Source organism: Gavialis gangeticus, unplaced genomic scaffold (assembly GCF_001723915.1).
Source record: "Gavialis gangeticus isolate Ggan-Ray unplaced genomic scaffold, GavGan_comp1, whole genome shotgun sequence".
Lineage (NCBI taxonomy): Eukaryota > Metazoa > Chordata > Crocodylia > Gavialidae > Gavialis > Gavialis gangeticus.
This window is the reverse complement of record NW_017728994.1, coordinates 70,425,468-70,448,368: the sequence shown is the minus strand read 5'-3', so window position 1 is coordinate 70,448,368 and position 22,901 is coordinate 70,425,468. Positions and strand designations below refer to the sequence as shown.

General features: G+C 40.4%; 1 protein-coding gene across 2 annotated transcripts in view; it reads right to left on the bottom strand.

Moving 5' to 3' along the window:
* The window catches only part of DOCK1 (dedicator of cytokinesis 1), a 599,368-nt gene that overhangs the window by 451,375 nt on the left and 125,092 nt on the right, over positions 1-22,901 (bottom strand). For both annotated transcript variants that reach the window (XM_019502991.1, XM_019502992.1), the window contains exons 19-23: positions 18,607-18,704; positions 15,256-15,345; positions 13,980-14,080; positions 12,411-12,545; positions 8,899-9,007 (exon numbers count right to left, since the gene is read on the bottom strand). In XM_019502991.1, coding sequence (XP_019358536.1) covers positions 8,899-9,007; positions 12,411-12,545; positions 13,980-14,080; positions 15,256-15,345; positions 18,607-18,704 — 533 coding nt within the window. The remainder of the gene's footprint in view (positions 1-8,898; positions 9,008-12,410; positions 12,546-13,979; positions 14,081-15,255; positions 15,346-18,606; positions 18,705-22,901) is intronic.

Sequence of the window (22,901 nt, the reverse complement as noted above, 5' to 3'; positions counted from 1 at the left end):
TCCTCCTGCGTTCACACTTGTATGTGCTTTCTCTCCCACCCACACATCCCTGAAACCTTCTTCCTTGATAATTTTCTTTAGCATCTTCAAGGAACTGTCTAATTCCCCCTCCCTTCCATCTCCTGTCTTAATTACGTATTTGAAGTCACCAGCTGTGTGCATCGTCCCCCCCATGCTCTACATTTCCAACTTCTAGCATAAAGCCACACTCTCTTCCCTTTCCACAGGTGCGTATATGATAAACAACTCTACCTCCATCTCTTTTGGTTCCAACAACACCCTCTGCATTCTTCCTTCTACTAACACTTGCACTTGCTTGACTTTAACCCCCAGGTTTTTAATTAACACCTCTACCCCTGCCACCTTGTTTGCATTTGTCCCTGCTCACCATGACCACTCCAAACCCCATCTCTTCTCCAGATATTTATATTTGTTTCCCAATGGTAGTCCACACACTTCTAGACATATTATGTCCATGTCAATAGACCTTAAAGTTGCTGCCATTCAGTCCCACCTCTTCCTTATTAATAGACTTCTCACATTTAAAGTTGCAACACATAACACCATAATAAAGAAAAAGGTAGAAGCCACTAGTCCTCATCTCTCTTGTCTTATGGGTCTGTCCATGTCATTGCTGATGATCAGTGACTCTGTCCCTCCTCACTTCCTCATCCCCATCACTCTCACTAGGTTCTCCAGGGCTTCTATATTGAGAAAGGACGCTGCTGTCTCCTCCCTACCATTACCTCCTTCCAGCTCAGCAGAACCTTCCATCTCCAATCCCAACATACCATTCCTCCCTAGTGTTGCTTCACCCTTCTCCCCCTTGACCAAATGACTCACTCCCTTGACTTTTGTTCAGCAGCAAAAATAAGTCCTTGCAGTTCTTCCTTCTCCTCCATTTCCTTGCAGTTTCTCCAGAACTGCTCATAGGCCCCTCTGTGCCAGACTGTGAAACCACATGACCTCCCATTTGGGTAGACCATCGTGCATTGTAAGTACTTGGGGTTCATTTTCAAAATATCGATCAAAATCCAATCAAAAAAGTCATACCTCTCCATCGTCCATCACTCCTATGCCTTCTCCTTAATCATTGTCACATGTACCCTGAGCCTCAATGTCTCTCTGGATTCCTTGTCCCTGTCATCCTGGCTCTATTCACTTCCCCCTTCCAGATTCTGTCGTGCAGCTCCTCCTCTCTGCTTTTCTTCAGCTCTCTAATTTCTGCTGCTGCTTTACCTGGTCTGGCTACTCTCTGTCTTCTTCCCGTCACTCTTCTTCTAACTTGCTCTTCCCTGCAGAGGTTCAGTTGCTGTTGCTTTTGCCTTCATCTTCATGCTTTGCTTCACCAGCTGCCAATCAGATTCCAGCTCTCGGTTTGAATCTCCACATTCATGATTCTGCTCCATCTAGTCTCTTCTCTCCTTCTCCAACCTTTGCTTTTCTGTTCTCAGATCACCAGCATCCACAGCTGCCATCTCACCACTCTCTGCTCCTGCCTCTTGGGTTGTCAATCAAAGCTACAGGGCAGTAGCTAAACTTCCACCTGGCTGCTGTGCTTGATCTAAGCCCACAAGAGGCCAAAAAGCAATGTCTACCATAGGTAGTGCAACCCATCTGAATAAGATGTATGGTAGTGTCCATTAAGTGCAGGCCCCCTCACCACTGACTCTTTTTCAAGTCATGGTGAGCCATGACACTGCATACATTTGGCTTCCCCTTCACTCCAACCAGGGAGCTGTGCCTTTTCTTTCCCATTTCCAATTTCTTGTTTCCTGCTTCTTCACCTGCCTTAAATATGTGGCAAATATCATCAAATGAGGCCCCAAACAACCCAGAATCCTCTGCTGACCCTGCTCTCAGCCTGGCCCATCTCACATGAGCAGTGTGGCCCCACGCTACATGAGGTAGAGTTGAACCAAGTTGCCCTATGCCTCACCTACATATACATTTTTAGAGGGTACCAGGACTTTGGAACCAGGTGTTCTTGTCATATCATAAATGGGGGGGAGGGGGCTAATTAATAAATGGAACCTTGGTGGGGGTGGGAATCTGGAGTACACACCCACATACTGAGCAGTGCTGAGCTGTAAGGTCACCATGGCTTGAAATGCTGTTGACTCTGGTGGGGCCCAGGCTAATGAACCATAGGGTAAATCATGAGCCTTTTGGTTTTGGACTGATATCAGGCATAGTTTGTACTACATATAAGTAAATGCCAAAGTGTTGCTCAAAAGTGTATTTATGGAGTATCTGTGGTAACCTTGCAGCAGTTTCAAAAAAGGCAACAAGCATCAATTGTGGATGAACTAAGTATCTGGATACTTGCTGCAAATTGCTAGAGTCGCATTTAATTTCCAAAGTTACTGTTTTCAAATTTGTTCCTCACTTCCATGTGCTCAGGGAGAGTAGGGTATGACAGTAAGGAGAGGAAGAAGGGACTGCCGGGGGAAAAGTTGTTGGAGAAACAGAGAATAAAGTGGCTATCTACTGCTGCTGGAGATTTATTTTCCCCACATGGTTATGTGAAAGGTCCTGTTCTTTTGTTTGGAACCTTTTATACAGTTGGTGAAAAATCTACCCTGGGCTCATTCCTTTCTAAATGTGTTTGATAATACACATTTAATACTGAAGATGCAATAAAATGCTATTTTACTAGTACAAAACAGACTGTGAGCTCGATGGATCTGGATTGCAAACATAATAATATTAAGATTATGGTAATATTCTACTTGGAAAGCAAAGCTAAACAATGTTATAATGCTAGCATGTATTTCCTGAACTTAATCAGTAAAATAATCAAATCCAGATACACAAAACAGAAAAAGTGGAGAAGTGAAGCGCCTAAACCCAAGGAGCAATTCACATCAATAAGGATGTTGAGAGTGTCTTTGAAACTGTGGACTAGGCTCGTTTCAAAGTACAAATAGCACGTTCCTTATGCTAAACTGCTTCTGTTATAAGAGAATTACATCTCACAAAAACAAGTCAAATTTATAAACATGGATCATTTGACACAAAATTTTCATGCCAAGAAAATGTATGCATAATCTTGGATTAGTTATATATTCAAAGCCCCTGCTTAAAAATTCTGCTTTGAATTTTACAGCCCTGCATCTTTGTGCAATTTTTACAGTGCGTTTCCTATTTAAAATGTCTGCATATGTTCCCAAGGCAATGGATGGTATTTGTTAAAAAAAATCAAAATATAAGAAGTCATACCAGAGCTGAGCTATATTCAAGAATAGTTCATCAATTTTCACTAAGACAAATATTTTAATAGTTAAAAAGAAAAGAGAATTTTAGCTAAGAGCATAAGACTCCGATTATTCATCTGGCACAGTACAATGTCAATTTGATGGCCTATTCCTTTAACAGACAGCCTGAAAAATCTAAGTATAATCAACTCGAGGAAAATAGTTATGAAAATTTCAGAACAAATCTGCAGTGGCAGTTACTGCTTCACATAGATGAAGTGTCATGATAGATTAGTAATTTGGGAAGGAGTGTGCAACTCCATCTAGAATCCTGAATTTATGTTTCAACAGCTGAATATCTGTTAACATTAACACTTTAATTTTCTACACTAGTCTTTGCAATATGATAACAATCCAAACAGATTTATAAGTTTTCTATAGGACACACTGAAGTAGTATTTACCTGCTTCTGTAGTAATGTACCTTCTACCATATTTAAGGAGTGTTTTGTGCATATTTCAACACTATCTTCCATCAGGGAAACGAGAATGCTTTCCAGAAGGTAGCACATAAAAGTCTTCTATTAAGGTATGGAAATTATTCTTATGAATGAACTAACAGGACAAGAGAAGTCTAAGTGCATATGAACACATACATGCGACAGCACCAGGCACTTTTAAAACCACCCGGCACTGTGTCACATGCATTTGTCTAAATGGCAAAATACGCATCAGCGCTGAGAAAACGACGGCAGTGCTCTTTTGAGCAAATACACAAAGGCACTTTAGTTTCAAAACGTACCACTGCCATTTTCTTAGCACTAACACACATTTTGCCGTTTATACAAATGCACACAACACAGCAATGGGCACGTCAGTTCGTGTGCTCTGCAGACTCGATTAATCAAGTCTGCTCCAACATTCTGGATTTCCTGCACTTTGAAGCAGACAAACGTATGTGTATAAATGCCCTAAGGGAATAAAAGAATGACTACCTTTTAACAAGTTCATTTCAACAATACTTTATCCATCTTCAACCATTTGCATCTGTTCTCCTAGAATACTCAAAAGTTTACACGTACCTATGTGTTACAAACTGACCTGTCAGAAAGCATGCAAGAAAGTTAGATTCATTCTAAAAAAGGAAGTTAGGGGAATGCTTTAGCAGACTAAAACAAGGGCAGAAATCAGGCAATTAGGATCTTGGGAAAACACTCAGAAAATTATTTCTTTTTCATCATTGCTAAAAGAACTGGCCAGTTCTTGGAAAGGAAGAATTATGCATAAGGCCAAATACAAAACTTAATCTAAAGAAACACAAATCTCATAATATTTTTATGACTACTGACATACTGTCAGACAACAGAAAGTATCAGCAAAAAGGAAAAAGAAAAATGTCACAAAGTAGTGTACAAGATACCACTGGAGTCCCAAGTTTCTCCCTGCTGTCCCGCTACTTGTCCCAAAGAACAGACTGTTTGTGCTCCTTATCCCTGCACACCTCAACTTCACTGCCCTTACAGAGTTGGATTCCCCATAGCTGCACCAGGGGAATCTCTGCCCAATCTGGGTAGCTTCCCCTTGGGTTGTGAAATAATTTTAGGGTTCCCCTCACCTCAGACTGGAATAGTCTGGATTATCACTAAGCAAAGTGGGATGCTGCTCCGGAGTCAGGCTGGGATGTAGAGGCGGCGGCAGCATGGTCCAGAGCCAGGGTAGAGTTGCGATCTGCTGCCTACACACCCCTACCCCTGGCGCATGCAGGCTGCAAATCATAGCTCTGCCCTGGCAGTACCACAAGTTCCCAGCCCGGCTCCGGAGCAGCTCTGCACCCTGCTGCACACCCTGTAAGCACCGCTGCGGTCAGTCGCCACAAAAACCCTGACCTCACGCTATCACAGTGCAGCTGCTGCTGGTGTCTCAATGGAAACCGGCCCATCCATATGGGCAGAGGCTGCTGGGAAATGGAGTCTGGCCACCAGCCAGATCCACCATTTTGCCCAACCCTGCTCTTGCTTATGTCCCCTTACTCTGAGATGCCTTAACTGTTGTGTGGGTTGATTTTCCCATTACGGTCATACAAGACCTTGGATACCCATCCCAGCAACAGCCCCATCTGCCTGTGCTTGAAAGTGGCAAATGTTCTTACCCTAGTAACACAATGGCAAGAGATACTTAGCGTTTTCACCTCCTCCCTTTTTGTTAGATATGCATACCTCAGTTCCTTTGACTAAACTATGTTCCAAAATCCCAAATATACATAAAGACAGCAAGCCTAATCCATAAAGTGATAAAAGCAACATAAATGAATACAGCATAACGTTGGCTTTTCAACACGACAACCATGCCATTATTAGTAAAACAAACTCAAGAAAACATGCATAACTTGTTAGACCAGCTCAAAACATTAACAACAAAAGGCAAATTCAAAGCACCATAAAATGGCAAGAATGCCTAGAATATCTAGTTTTCATACTCTTATTTTAAGCTCATAGCCTAATCTAATCTATATCTAATTACAGGTGAAAAACTGCCATACTTCAGGGGATCTTTGAGCATAACTAAGCAGCCTCAGGAACCACAGAAAGCAAAAATATTAACAATTTTGTATTCTGAGCAAAATAATGTAATACGTTCAGCATCAAGACGACAAATGATGGAATGGCAGAGAGTAAATTAATTACAGAAGAGGAAACATTTAACAAATGTTCATTAAAAAATAAAACAAGTTCCAGACAATGTCAAAAAGGACTACATGCCTGACCTTGCAATGTTTTCAAGTACCCAAACAGAAATACTCTGAGGAGTTGGAGTGTAACAAGGTATCTTCCAGAACCAATTGTCCTGTTCCAAGTTGCAGATAAGACCATAAAACAGTTTACTACTACACCTCTGGGACTTCTCTGGCCTTTGCTAGAACATTTGAGAGCCCCTCTGCATACTTTCTATGTCATTTGTTCTTTCCATCCTCATCATCCCTTACACAGAATCTCTCTGATGAGAATCATATATGTAGTGCTAAAAAGACTCCTACCACATACTAATGTTTCATGAGAACATTTAAAACCTTCCAAACACCAGTTTCCTCATATCCTACATAATACCATTATTTCCATGAATTCCTTTGTTTCCTTTATTTCACTGCTACACCTCCTTTTGTATCATTCCCTTTTGCTGACCCATATCCAGTTCTTACATTGAACCACTATAAAATATAAAAGTTCTACTATGCTCAGCTTCCTTCATGCAGCAGCAGGTGATTTTGAAAGGCCAAACACTGTGCCCCTTCCTTAATAATCTGCTCCACTCCCACTGACCTTCTTAGTTCACATGTTAAGATTTACTATATCTTTGGTCCTGACCTCTCATTATAAAAGAGAAATTGCTAGGGAGGATTCAGTTGTTTCCAGTGTCCCTTTTTTCTCCCCCTTGTATCTGCCCTTCATAAATTTCAGGATTTGTGATATTGGGTCATCTTCTGATTTAAACTGCTGGGCGTCACAGTGCAGCACTTTGGCTGCTTGCAGATGCATAAAAAAATAAATGAATAAATAAATTTAAAAAAACCTGCGTTTTACTGGAAGCAGTAGCACATTACTTCAACCCAGCTCTGCACCGCCTGTCTAGATCGGGCACTTCAGCAGCATTTTTTGATGCTTTTATCTAAAGCTGAGTCAATCGACTATTAGATAAAAGTGACAAAAAAGCCCCATTAAAGCACCTGATCTCTACAGATATCAGGTGATCTGGGTCCAATTAACATGGTGCGTCTTCTGGGCATGCACTGTCTCAGCGTGGGAGCACATGGAGTTTAAAGTAAAGCACGGTTTTTTGTTTTGTTTGTTTTTTTAACTTCTGCAAGCAGCCTTTATGACCTCACTAGATCTAAGGGGTCTGAATCTCAAATCCGTAACAGCATTTACCACTAGTTTGGCCTCTTATATTCAAAACACAGCATTACTTCCGTGGCTTCTACAGCTGACTTCAGCTCTGCAGCAATCTGATGGCTGATCCCTGGCCTTTAATTCCTAACAAGGAAAAACCCAACTGCATCTGCCTTGCACACGTGGGAGTCACAAATTGGTCCCAGGCTATTAAATTCTGTATTTTATCTTCACAGTCTGAGAATGCCTTAATTACTAATCATCAAATAGCAAACCAAAGCCACTGAGAAAAAGTCTACGCTCTTTGTTATCTCCAATATTGAAAGATACTCTTTTACACTCAGGATATGTAGTTTGGTCAAGAGAGTACTATACAGCATTTCTGATAGATGCAAATCCTCCACTTTTTTTTCATATGCCTCAGTCTGGTCTTGACATTGCAGTCCAACAAAATACAAGTTAGTGACCTCTCCCCTTTAGCTTAGCCTTTATAACTGCTGAAAATACCAGACTCAGCTGGTTGGACATTTGCAAATAGATGCAAACTGCTCCTCTATCAGGATTCAAGAATCAGTTTGTCAGGATTACTCCTTTTAATCGTGGAGTATCTCTGGCTCCTGTTCACTAGACTTCTGCCAAAGACATCCACTGGGCCTCCTCTTAAACTAGTGGTGATTCCATTACTGTCTCCAGGGTAACTATAGGTTTTTGTGGGATTCTTGTCTGAGAAACCCTGAAAGTATATCATGACAGAAGAAAAAGCTGCAGTTACTTCAGCTACTATCCATGGCTTTAACAATCAATGCATCTCTACATTTCCAAACTGCTGCCAAACACCAAGCTCTTCCAGAGTGTTAAGCAGTCTGCAAGCGTGACTTCACTCCTCCCAAAGGTTCAGAATCTTCATTACTGATGACCCACTGCTTACCCAAGCAAGAGGAAGAGGAAGAGAGGAGCAGGAGCAAACCCACCACTTGCTGATTCACCACCCTGTCCATCACTAGTCAACCAATTCATGATATAGCTAAGAGTTTTAGCTTTATTACATACTCCATTAGAGATAAGGGTATGTCCTCTGTGAAGAGGTTATCTGAGCATTAAACATCTGCTTACTGAGCAGTTCTTACCCTTGGGTAGATGTGCTGCACCAATGTATTTTACAGGACTGGCACATTTGCAGTGATACAGGATGGCATCTGTGGTACTACACTAATATTAGTTAGATTGTTGTAAATAGAAACCCTGTTATCTAATGCCATTGTAGAAGGCTCCTGCACCCAGTTTCAGTTGAAGACTCATACATATTTATCAGTGTTAAAGGCCAGTCTACTGAGAACCAGTACTACATCAAAGGGAGAATAGAAGAGAAAGATTTCTAGCCTGAATCACTACCTGATCCTGCACAAAAAAAGTGAACTAGGACTTAAGGTACTATACTGTAGCTACAAAATAGCCTAGGGTATAAATGTCATTGCCTGGGGTAAACTATACTGTCATCAGTACCTGATGAACGTGTCTAGTTACACTGATAAAAACAAGCAAGTGAGAAGTTAAACTTCAGTGACCTGCACAGTAAATGTACTTAAAAGAGTAACATTTGCAACAATGCAGTAAACGTCTCCATAACTGGACAGACCTTTTATTAGGAACATGAATATGTTAACTTTTTCAGAGCAAAATACAGTCTTGGGCACAATACAAGCTAGTGTTTCATCAACTATATAACTATTGTTTCTCAGGGCAACAAAAGGGTTTTTTTTGTCATCCAGCCGCAAGATGGAAATGTAAAGCTAAGATTTTGTTCTTTGAAACACATACCTTCACTATGACAGTTTGATCAGAGACACTACTCATCATCTCATTGATGGACTTAAATAGCTGCAGCAAAGATTCCATGAAGTCTGCTTCGCCTTTGTTTTCATAGAGTCTGAAAAACAAACAATGGTTTACATAATATAAGCACAAAGCACAAAATGAATAATATAAGGAGTTAGAAAGGGGTAACCAGAAAATTACCAAGACATAGCCTGTATGAATAATGGAAATTGGTTCTGCATCAGGCATTTTTTATTCAAATGACAACTGACAATTCCTTGCATGGAACTCGGCATTTTAAGAAAGTTCTAAAATTCTTCTAAGTTTTTCAATCGAACAGAACATTATAAAATGGAAAGACCACAAAACAAAGGCTCAGTCAAGTATGATCTGAATAATTTATATTTAGTGTTAAATATCAAATAGATGGACACTTAGCAAGTTCTCAAGACCTTAATCTCTACTATGTCAGGACAGCTGCAGAGGGATGGACCCAAGGTGGCCTCATCCACATATTTTGAGGGTTGGAGCATGCAAGAAGTGGATGGATAGAATTGTACTCAGGGCCAGCCCAGTCAAGGCAGCCTACCACCCCAGTTTTCTTTGTGTTTCTTTCACTATGTCTCATGTATGCAGATAATCCCTTTTCTTACATGGCACCAAGACCTAATACACTAATAAGTGTATTTTTCTCTTATTTCCTTCAGTTTCATTGTCTAGTTAAGCTAAATCAAAATAGAGACTACTTACTCAACCATGTGGCTTTGATCTTCTAGGTCAACAGCACTGCAGCCTAAGTATTTCACATGTTCAAGTCTTAGTTTAATTTGATTTCCTAAATTTGAACATGGCCTTGTCCAGGGCCTGGCAGAAGTGTTATATATTACGTTATGTAAAATATACGTCAGTAAAAAAGTTTGGTTGTCGGTGAAAATAAACCGTCTTGGGTTGACAACCCTGTACCATAACCACAAGACTATTTCCTTGTTAGTACGTCCTATGAAACACTAGTCCTGAGGATATTTAAGCACAGATCTACAATGTAACACCAATTTTAATGTGTTTAAACAATTACCACATATTATACAGGGTTTCAATTTTACAACAGTGGGCCAATTATTGTAGCATTCACATTTGGTAGCTTCTCTCATTAATTCATTGTTCCAAGTCATTCACTGTTACGATTTCCTACTGTTAAAACATTCTGAATTACTGCTTAGGACCAGGAAATCCAATGGACAACACCAATGGGTCATTCTGTCTGTAAATCTAATTTTCAGCTAGAGATAATTATTTTTCCTCTTTTAAAATGATTTGTAGGACCAGAAACAGCACAAGTGACATTCAATACTTTATGAATCTCACAGCAAAAATACTACAGATATAAATTACATTGCCTAATATACAGAAAGGCTGGCAAAGTTAGTCACTTCACGGGTCTACATAAATTCCTTGTAATAACCTTGTTATAACCTATAACAAATAGGCAGAGCTACATCTCAGGTCAGAAAAATACATGGTAAACTTGCTTACAGGCAGGAGCCACACATCATTGGGCCAGACAAGCTCCATGCCTTCATGTGGGGCTTCCAGCATTCCAATGGAGCGCCACACACGGTGGCACAGAGTCCATTCAGCTGGATGGCATGAAACTCCCGATGGCTCCTGGTCCACACACCATCAAGCTGGGTTTGCTCTGTGCCTCCATATGTGGCTCCCCCACTGGAGTGCTGGAAGCCTCACGTGGAAGCATGGACCTGGCCCAGCTCGAATGTGCGCAGCTCCCACCTGCAGTGCCAGAAACCCCACATGCTGGCACGGAGCCAGCATGAAACAGCCCAGTCCTTTGAGATGCCACAACACACACATGCGCATTCATGTGGACGCGGCTTAAGATTTCAAGTAATTTTAGAAACAAATTTTCTTGGGTTCCTTATTTCCTTCATAACTGGATTAAAACTAAGGAAAATGTGTTTTTTTAAAGTAAGAATAAATCCAATAAATTTAGACATTTCCATATTTCCACACCATTATCTGTGGATATATTGAATACAGGATGGTGTAGTATGGCATAAAGGACTGGTTGCCACTTGTTTAAGACAATGACATCTCTCAAGGGTTTTCCACTTTAAATAACCCTGACATTCCAAATTCATATCAACAAATTTATTTAACCTTATTAAACAACCACATATTATAAGTACAGCAAGAGCCCCTGGATAGTTAAGGCCTCCTTTAAATATTCTGTTTCCAGTCATACCCAGTGATCATGAAGTTATGACTGATGGAATGGAAGCATTATAAATATAATATGATGTCATTTTGCATGTATACCCACATATCTTCACAATTTAAATGTACGAGACAGGGTTAAAAAACTTGTCAAAGAAAGGGAAAGGTTGAGAAGCAGGAAGAGAGCTGTCCAACTAACCCAGGGAATATTCAGTGTTTGACAGCTGTGATAGGATTATTACAAACCATAAAGTTAATAGCAGGAGGACAAGGAAATAACTGGTAGCAACATGGCCAAACTATCTTCACACCACACAGGAGTCTATAAAACCTCCATTTAAAACCTATTGTTTAAGCCTTTTCTTATGCTTCTGGGATGAAATAAAATTGATGCAAGGTAAATAAACATAGTATCAAGAAAAACTGTTATAAACTACACTGTTCTCAGCTTTAGGCCACAGACATTCCTTTCTAACAGAGTAAATTTCTGAGAAATTTAATAACGGAATTATCAATTGTTCAGGGAGAGGAAGCAGTACGAGCATTTAGCAGCTATACTCACTCCTCATCTTCCCCAAACTGGTGTGGGGAAGGTATAAGGGCCACACACTGCTCCATTCCTCCTAGTCCTGGGAAGACTTGAGTAATGAGGCTTAAAGTGCCCCACAGGGTAGGTGAGGAAAAGCACTTCAAAGATATTATGTGCAGCTACTCCCCAACTCTAGCCAGGGAGCAGAGTGAATATGGGCCCAAGCCTCCAATCAGTTCCCCAGATCAGACAGCCCCTGGTTTGGGGAAGATGTCAGAAGAATTGCCCCCAGCTTTTCTCACCTCCCAGACTAGTCAAGGAAGAGAAGGGAGAAGGGAGCAGCACTGCAAAACTCCCAACCCCACTCTCTCATCACCTCCCACCTCAGATTAGGAGGGGTGCATGCAGGCATCTGTTCTGGAGAGAGAAAAACATATTGACACCTGGAACATCTTTTCCAAAGTTTCCTCCTGATGAAGTTAGAAAAAAAAAAAAAAAGTTTGTATGCTTATCTTTTCTACCAAAAACAGTGATTCTACCTGTATAAATGTAATGGTTGTGCATGACCTTAAGTAACTAGAGTCCTTATGAAAACTGGCTCGTTTCATAACATTCTACAAGCAAGTACAATATTTATAGAAAATACAAAAGAAACCAAATTCATAACAAAATTATATCACGCAACTGCAATTAATACAGAAGGAAATTAAAGTTAAGACAGAACAAAATTGGGCCTTTGATAACTGTTACTTACTGATTAAATAATATTCTGGATCTCACTATAAATTTGAATATATATTCTAGAGCTTTCATAGCTTTAAAAAGTTGATCATTTATACCAGTTTTCTCAGCATTATCCACATAGGTTTTTAGAACTTTTGTCAGCTTTCTGTTAAGAACACAAAAAAGAAAGGAAAGAATGCAAACATGTTATTGAGATATTTCCCACTAAGAATTCTGTATTCTGAAATATACATATCAGTAATGAAAATGAAGATACATTTATTATTCGTGTTTAATAAAGTAATTCACAATCTTAATGCTGTTCTTACATTAGCCCTAGACCAGGTCTAGCTCATTTTATCCACTTATAAAATTTGCACGATACCCATAAATAAAACATGTGCGATGAGCTTAACAACTATTGACAAAACCCTTGGAATATGAAGATGTGCAAGTGAACAGTGCAAACAATCATCAGTAGCTGTAACTAGATTTCTAAATTACATTATAACATAAAAATCAACAGTAGTGGCCATTTGACCTGCCACCCTTTTGTTCACTTTCCCTGTGGACCAGTGATAAAATGTATTCTTTCCACATTTATACAGTAGCAGCTGGTATATAAAAAAGTAGTGCTCTCCCCAAACTTAAGGGGTTTTAAACTGTATTTGTATGAACTAATCAAAACGGCCTCTTTATTTCCTGACCAGAAGTCATATTTTAAAACCAGAATATATTAGGCTCCCAGTTTTAAATTAGTATAAATATAATTTACCAGTTACTATTTTTTAATATGCAAGAAGGTAGGGGTTTAAAGAAAATTAAACATAGTACAAGTGATATTTTAAAATATTTACAGTGTAGGACCATATAAGCCATGGCAGTTAATGGGATACCAGTAGCCGAGGGCCTCATTTTTTCCTTATGACTACTGTTTGAACATTTTACTGTACACGTAGTATGTAAAGTTAAGTTAGCTACCAAAATTCAGCCCAAAAAAGAAAAACTGCTAAGCAAAATTGTCTACGTATCAATGTGCATCTAACAAGAGTACTCTGAAAGGGCAGCAACAAAGGGCAAGGAGACATGTTCAAAACAACAGCAGGCTGGGGTTTTTTTTTCTACCTGTTTGGATGTTTTCTTTGTTTAAGATGAGAATTGTAGACAGATAATTAGAGACAGACAGAACATCAATTCCACACTACAGACCAAAGGGATTTAAAATATTCTAAGATGCATTATTTCTTGCTCAAGTTCAATGAATAGTTGTCATGGGGTTTGTTCGTTAGTTTTAATAAACACTTTCCCATATGAAATTTTAAGGAGAGACATCTATCACTACCTCATTGAAAACCAGAAGCTCAGTGTGTTATGCCACAAAATTGACAGCATGGCTGCTTGTTTGGTTTTTTTTTTTTTTTTTAAATAATTCAAGTTTGAAAAATTAAAGCAAAGCTATCTTTCATCTCATCCCATTTTTCCCCTCAAGTTTAATAGGTAAATACTATTTAAAATTACACAAAGGGTAATTTGAATAGGATCTGAACACATATGTTCAGCAATCTTTTTCCATTTAGGAAAAAAAAATTTAAACACTCACGTGTAGGCTAAAGTAGCACTGAAATGCTTCTTAATGTAAGTTTCCAATACAGGATTAAAATGCTGGAATTTTCTGTCAGCAATCAGTCCAATGATAAATACCTGCAAGATCAGAAAAAAGGATTCTATTAGCTGCAAAATGTTGGATCCTGTACACTGCCATAAACTATTTGTCTGAATTACTCCAAAATGAGCCTCGTTACTATCATAAAGAACATAGAGCCCTTGGCAATCGTTCATTTGAAGCGCTCCAAATTCTGTTCCTGTTTGAAACACTTCAGGTCACAAATAGACAGAGAGGCTCCCTCCCACATCCAACCTGCCAGAGTACTTTGGAATTCCTGCAGTGTCATTCAATTGTGTCTTTCCAATCAGGTAGTATGACAGGGTAGACAAGTCCTGTGGCTAGGGCTTCCTAGCCTCTGTGCCCTGATGAACACTGGACCACCCTCCTGCTAGAACCTGCTAGGAGACCTTGCCTTCCATCCCCAAACCAGGAGACTCCTTTCCCCTCAAAAGAACTGCAACACTGGAGGTACAGAGGCATTCAAGGATTTCTGCTCTCCAGCCCCCACAATGGCTGAATGCACAGGAAAACACTCATTGGCTGTCCACCCCATTCTCCCTGCTCCTTCAGCTCTCTTCAAAATGAAGTGCTTCCCCCAGGGTTGTTTTGGAATACTTTAAAGGATGTGTATGTCTGCTCCCTGACTGAATCGTTTCAAAAGGTGTGTGCTGGACTTCAAATGTTATATCGATGCATGGTCAGAGACACCAACTCTGACCCCTGGTAAAAGAAGAGGAAAAGGAAAAAGCCAAAAGAAAAGATATACATTCCTAATATCTTCCATTCCTTTATTGATTTTCAGTTCTTAACAGAGAGATGGTTCTTTCTCTAGACCAACATTAGTGTCCATGTACAACATAAACTATAATACATAAAATGTATAACATACTATATGCAGTGGATGCACGTGTTATGTTTTAATACAGGAACTGAAACTGTTTTGGTCCCTCACTCTGTCAACCAACATGACCATTTGTATCTTAAACCTCAATAAAACCATTTGTTGCTATGAAACCTCAATACTCTTTTCATTTAAGCAGCACTAAGTGTTAAAAAGCCATTTTAAATACACAAGCATGGAACTGTATAATTTTTTAGCTAATCAACATAACAGCTGCTTATGAAATAAGAGGGCTCTTTTATAGATTAGACAGTTCTTAAAGTATTTACTTACTTTTGTAACTGGGGTTTAGCTGAAATGTAAACTTACCAAAGCATCAAACACTAGCGTATCAAATGTCTCACTTTCTGAATTCTCCATCATTATGTTAAAAAGTGCATCCAGTGTATCTTGTAGGAACTGCAGATAAATATTCAGTTACTATATTTCATAGGAAACTTGAAATGAAAATTTCAAGATGATATTTAATTCATCCACATACACAATTATTTTTATTTCTAAATGACTACAAAAGCTAGTTAGTTGGAAATTGGAACAAATATTTTTTCATATTTTGTTTTCTAGTGATTTTCCCCACCCAATTAAATGTGTTAATTATTTAATATTAATTAAAGTATTTAAGTATTAATAATTAAGTGTTTAATATTTTTCCTCTACCCAGTTTAATTTAAAATTAATATTTATATGAAGACTGGTCAAAAATTGATATATACACATACAATATTTGAACAGAAAGCTTCCTGTATTAGAGCAAGTATTTCAGAATTCAGTCTCTACATTGTTACTGGACAGGATCATGCAATGTTTGAGAATGAGACTATCTCAGTATAAAACATGGACGAGCAAGTCAGTCTCATGCTAAATAATTTCAAAGCAAAGAAGTCCAGCTTGATTTATCTTGATAGTCTCACACACACACACACACACACCCTCTCTCTCTCTCTCTCTCTCTCTCTCTCTCTCGCTCTTCATGAGTGAATAAACTCGGACCCAAAATTATCAAGCAACAGCAAACATGCAGGCATGAGAAATAATAAACGGTAAGACACAACCTTCTGTCCCTCCCTCAAAACCTACAGGCCTCTGTCACAATTACTGTGGATGAATCTTCACTAGACAGTAGGCAGGATACCCTGATCTGTACAACATGAAAGTAAAAGATTTAGCAGAAGTTTAGTGGAATGGTAACAGGTGCTTTACAACTATTTAATATCGCTTCCTAACACAGGCAAATAACAGATAAATGGGTTGACAAGGATTTTTGAGAGCGATCTCTCTTATTGGGCCAATTACATAGTTGGGATACACTTAGGCTACATAGAGACATTAAATTTCTGCCAGAAGTTCTTGTTCCAGTAGAAAAATAGCCCAGGACCTGGACTGCATAGATGTCCCTCTAGCCCTATTGCTGCAGATCTTCACAGGCAAGCTCTCCAGCCAGGAGGCACTAGAGGAGGGGTGGCCAACCCACGGCTCCGGAGCCACCGGCGGCTCTTCAGAAGTTAATATGCATCTCCTTGAATCTTTGCACGAGCGCATGGTGACCATCGCGTCATGTGATGCAACCACTCGCAGCGAGCACATTACTCAGTTCAGACTTGGAAATCTGGACTCGAGAGCTTCAGGTTGGCCACCCCTGCACTAGGGGACTGCTTCTAGCACCACCCCATCCCTAGAAAAACCCCTTAATTGACAGTCTGTCCTCTCCACTGCCTGGGAAGAGGCAGGCTTGTCAAGTGGCAAGTAGCAGCTGCTGAAAAGTAGCTGCAAGAGGTTTCCTACTCTGAGAGAATGTGTCTGCATCCCATTAATTAGCTGATTGGCAAGAGGCAGAGTAAATTTCCCTTGGTGGGAACCCTTCTAGGTCTCTCCCACATGCAAATAACCCAGTAACTTGCACTGCTCTGAGCAAAGAAGCCTTTTCCCCAGCCCTGCTCCTGTTTCCCAGGAGGAATAAAGCTTGGGGAAAGTGTTCAGACATTCAGGTCTCCCAAGAAACACTCTCCAGGGAACGATTTAACTCTGGTTGCTCCTGTTTTGTTGTTCCTCCAGAGTAGCCATTTTTACTCTGAGGAAAAAAGTTTGCAACATTTGCTCATTTCCCTTTTCTACAGGGAGAATGGCGATTCTCCTGGTAGAAACTGCATGCCTGTATGTGGTCTTAGACAAGCATTTGAGTGCAATTCCTTCTTCTTATATATATCCTAGACCACCATGACTAGAACATCACTAACCCTACTTATAAGGGGTTCTTCATCTTCTGAGATGCATTTATTTTTGCTAACTAATTCTGTGTCTGGTCAACTTCTATTAACAGATGAGCATCAAAACCACATGGGCATTTCCATGGCACGTGAACAAGTCACTTATTTGATTGGATGAAGCAGTGTTAAGATCGGAGCAGTTTTTCTACAATTTGCAAGGTTCAAGCTTGTCCACACGCACTACAATTTGAAGGTAATAGCTGCTGCCCCTTTAAAACAGCTTCAAAGCTACATGCATTTATATCCTTTGATTTTCATGTTGCATGATCGGGTTTAAAAATACATGACCAGGGCTTCCTGCAATGGGTGTACCCAAGAAAATTATTTTTGAAGCCTGCTGACAACAAGGGTAGGAACTTTGGGGCTGACAGGAAGACATGTATTATATGGCATGACTAATTTGGTACACTACTACTCTTTACTACTGCATCCTACTAATCACATATATAGAACTCTATCACAATAAGATTCTTAATTAACAAGGTAACATTTTCAGTCTAGATATTCCTTGATGGATAAGAGTCAAACTTCTGTCAAGTCCTTGAACAATCTCTTTAAATATGTAAACACTAGCACGGAATGCAAACGTTTTTTGATGGAGGTTTTCAAACCATTAAGAATTTATTAACACAAAATTTTTAATACGCTTGATCAAGCAGACAGATTAAAGTTTTTCATGAAAAGTGGAAGCAGCTTAAAAATATATGGGAGGGGAGCTGAAGCAAGGGAAAGAAGGAGTTATGAACTAGAAATGAATATGTAACATCGTACAAACTAGGCTACCACGATATTTTATACAGTACAACATATTATATGAAGTTTCAACCTACTGCTTTCCAAAAATAAAGCTGTCTTTTATGTTGGTTCATACAAGCACTCAATGACTTTATGGCTTGGACTTGTGTAGACTAGCCCAGCTATTTTTTCAGCAAGAAACTTAACTGAAAAAAAAATCAGTGCCATACCCTGAAGTGACACCTGCTCTCTCCATTCAAACATAAAATAATGCATATAGCATTTATCTAAGAACCTGAACTTTTACTATTTATTTTATCAGCTCAAAATGAGTAAGATCCCTCAGTGATATTTCAAAGAAGCTTTGATTATAAAACTTAAATAAAAACTCTTTTGACATTTAAATTGGCATATAAAAACAATTTTACTATAAGATTTTAAATATCTACATTTCTAGAACATCCCTGTGTTCATGTCTCTGTTTAACAGCAGTTCCTTACTTTACCTTACATTCTGGGGATAAATTCATTGAGGGTTGTAAGGCACTTGGAGACTACAGCAATGAGAAACTATAAGTACCAAAGCAAGAGGTACTCAATTTAAAAAAGAAAGTTGTTTTTTTTTTTTGTTTTTTTTTAAAGAAAGTTAGCTTTTCTGTTACCTTAACCACTTCACCACCATCAACTTTCATCAACTGCCTCAAATTCTGCTGCAGCAAATTTGTGTTTGATCGCCATTTCAGAAGTCCCAAGAGGTCCACTAGAAGTGAGAGAGAAGAAAAAACGCAACAATTATGTGCTGCAAGAGTTACAGTATCAATCCCATACTCTGACTATATTCAGAGAAAATAAAATCTTCACTTTCCACATCATTCATTTTTACTGCCTGCTAATATGTTTCACATATATCTAGATACATTGGTGAAATCTAGCATTACATTCCCACCTTCAATTGCGTTTTTCTTTTGAAAATGTAGTTCACTGAAATTTAAAGAAATGCAAAAATCAATGGCAATTATGAAAAGAATAGTTTATGCTATAACACAGACTATCATTTCCATTACAAAATACTGCAATTTTCAGAAAATCAGATTACACTGGAATAAAGGCTGAGCTAATGCTGGTTTCTCAGTACTAACATTTTTGTGTACAGTAGTTTTGAGCTTAGAATCACCTCTATAAAAACCAAAGTCCTAAACTGTATTAGGCAGCCACCAATACAATGAAATCTTTAAGCTATAAAGGCATGTGAAATTCATGTGTCTACGTTTCCCCGCCCCCACAGTGAATAAAGAGAAAAAAAAAAACAGTGCAAGGTTGTTAAGTTAATAAACTTGCAGCCCTGCCTGAGAAATGTCCAACTATTGCTCACATAGCTCCACACCTGGTCTCTAGCCCATTGCTCAGATCCCACTAGCCTCCTCTTGTCTGAAATACAATAAATGACAAAAGGGTGTTAGTTGTCTTGCTGTACTAGAAATTAGGAGCCCCAAATCCGTTTCATAAAAGCAAGATGGCAGAATGCTTAAGGCTACAGATCCTGTTACTATTCTGGAAAAGTAAGTTTAATCCAGAATGTGACCAATGGCTTGAAGTTGTAGCGAAGTAGGTTTAGATTGGATATCAGAGGGAGGCGGGGGGGACACAAACAAAAAAACCCTTCCTTTGCTGTTAGAAAACTGAGGCAACAACATAGACTGCCTTGGGAAATGGTGGAATTTCCAACACTGAAAGTCTTCAAGAACAGGTTAGACAAGCACCAGTCAGGGGCATGGATGACCTACGAATAGCTATGCCTATACTCTAGTATGGGTATTTCTTATGCTTCTCAGTTTTGTGGCTTGCCACATGAAGCTGGGAAGAAATGTTTTTCCACCCCTGTTGCTACACATGGCAGAGGTCTTCCCCTGAAGCATTGGGTATTGCCTGCAGCCAAGACTGGGGATTTTGATTAGGCTGTGCCATTACTCCTGCTGAGACTTAAAACCAGTGGTTCCTGGCTAGAGGGTCTTGTCCCTCTGCTTAGGATCAGATCAATCATCATATTTGGGACTTAGGAAGGAATTTTACCCCTTGTTCAGATTAGTATAAACTATAGGTGGTTTTGCCTCCCCCTGTAGTGGTGGGGCATTGCTGGTTTCCTTAGGTCTCTCTTTTTTAAACCCTCACAGTAGTAAGACATTGACCACCATTGCTCTCCTGCCTTATTTGTGGTGGGTTTGGGTGTTATATCTTGTGGTTTCATAGCTGTCAGGGTTGGCTGTAGTTTTACCAATAGGATAGATAATGGATCTGTGATAGGATGGTTTGGACTGGAACGATCCTGCCTCTGACAGATTTTGGACTAGATGACCTCTGAAGGTCCCTCCAGCCCTACTTTTGTATGATTCTATTATCCTCACTCCAGATTCATACCAATGGCCACTCCTAGTCAACGTAACGGTTCTTAGAACAGAGATCAAAAGGCAGGAGGATGTGATGTTAGCTGGTCCCTTGTGTGCTGTTTTCTACAGAAAGTGATACTTTAACCATGTAAGCTAGTGAGCCGTCTAGGATCAGATGGACCTTTGACCTTCCTGCGAGCTGATTTACAATTCTGGGTCAACAGAGAACCAGACCAGCAGCTAACTAACTACAGTAGACACCTGCTAACTTGTAACATCTCCCCCATCAAGTGTTTGAAATGCGCTGCTGAAGACCAAATCCTCTCCCCCACACCCAGACAATCTTGTTATAAAGGAAAAACTTCATCTCAGTATCGCCAATGCAACTTGCAAAACAGGTCAGCATTAATCCCAAAATTAACAGGGTAGGGAGCTGGTAACCTGGGTGTGAAAGGTTTTGTATATGGGATGTACAGGGGCAATGGATCACCTGAACCCTACTACCCCTAGGCTTCCCCATTTTCCAGTCTGATCCTTTCTGCACTACACTGGGAGAGACCCTGGTGGATCCACTATCCTTTATTCTTCCTGCCAGTCCAAACAAAAGACCCCACCCTTGAGGATAAAAGCATTCCTTCTTTTGTGGTGTTTAATGTAAGGGAACTGCAGAGCCTATTGATCTTTTTAGGGCTGAGAGCAAGATAAGAATGCAGCAAACATTTATATTGAAAGATTCTTTTGCAGAATTTCTAATTAAAGTACATAAAACCATAAGTCTTTAGCCATACTACAAAACATTTATTTGCTATACAAATAATATAAATAAGCAATTTTTACTTCTAAGTGGTAGTCCTCTGATGGACAAGGTCAAGTTCAAACTGGATAGCATTTTGCTTACATCACACTTCATACAACTCTGAAGTATCAACAAATGTTTCAAGGCTGCTGTTACCTATTCCAAAGTGAATGCCATACCATTCTCACATGAAGAGATACATTTATAAGCTGAAATATGAGAGAAAGATTGGGCTGAAATAGTTTGCACTGAAAATCGTAAGAGAAGTAAAAGGTGCTTCTCTTCAACCTATTAAGAGTGGAAAACAAAATACTTTCCAAATAGCTAGCAAACTAAAAGACTGTCTCCTCCTCAAAAAAGACTACTACCCGACTTCAGCAAAGCAATTGAAAAATGTTACTAATTCAATAAGCAAGAGACTAGAGTAGCATCCAAGAGTGGAAGGTTAATACACTGTCAAAGAAACACTAAGAGTGACAGGACAGAGCGCACACCCACTGCCTACACAAGCCACATTCAGAAACAGATGCAACATAGTTGCCTTAGTACAGGGCTGACTGCTCATCATTAAATATGCTGCTAACAGCTTATTGGCACATGCCCAACTACACAGATGCATGACAACCAATTCAGAGTACAGCCATCTCTGAAAACTGAAATATTCACAGTGATCACCTAAGAGGGCATTATTGTGACTGTGCATTTGAAAGAAAGCTTAAAAGCATTTATTTATTTATATGCATGGGAAGCATCACTGCTGTGCTCCGTAACACAGGCCTTTGATGGGGCATATATAACCTTAGAACAGGGACGGGCAAAGTCTGGCCCCAGTTTGGGTCTGCAGCAGACTATTTCCCAGCAGCTCCTGTCTGAGTTGCGGACATGACAGAACAGGGCCAGGGGCTCCACAGAAACTGACTCAAGCAACACTGGCAGAACATGTGGCTGGGCGGGGAGCTGCCGGGGCCAGGGCCAGGGCCAGGGCCAGAGCCACAGCCAGAATCTTTCAGCGGTGGCAGTGCAGGCCAGAGCCAGGGCACAGCTGCGGTCGGCTGCCTGCACGCCTGTAGGGCAGTGGATCCTGGCTCTACCCCAGCTCTGGCCCACGCTGTCACTGCCCTGTCACCACTGCAAGATCCTGACTGCCTCTGTCCCCAGCACAGCACCTCACCCAGCTGCATGCCCTGCCAACGTCACTTGGGTCAGTCTCCATAGAGAACCTGGCCCCGTGCTGCCACAGCCCTCCATGGTCTCCATGTAGACCAGCTGGAGCAACACAGGCAGGGACTGCTGGGAAATCAAGTTTGGCTGCCAGCCGGAGCCACCATTTTTCCTATCCCTGCCTTAGAGCCTTACTTTAGCCAAGGGAATAGTATTACTTATAGATTACAACACATACATTCAAGACATTTTATCTGCCAAACATATCTACAAAATCAGGGGCAGACAATTATTTTGGGCAGAGGACCGCATGGGTAGCCCCACCCCTTGACAGGTGCCCCACCCCCCAGTCACCATCTTGGAACTAACGTCCTAATGTCTTGGGACCAATGTCCCACGACCAGCACCAGTGGGGGCCCAAAGCAGGGCACAGGCTGGCAGGGGTCTGTGGAGCTGGGCTGGGCTGGGCTGAACCAGCAGGAAGTCAGGGGGGAGCTATCCTGGCTCCATAGAGTCCCTGCCAGCTGGGACCCTGCGCTCCTGCCACCCTGCTCTGGGCCCTGCCAGCACTGGCCCCAGGATACCGGTGCAGGCCCCGTGCTCCCACTGGCTCCCT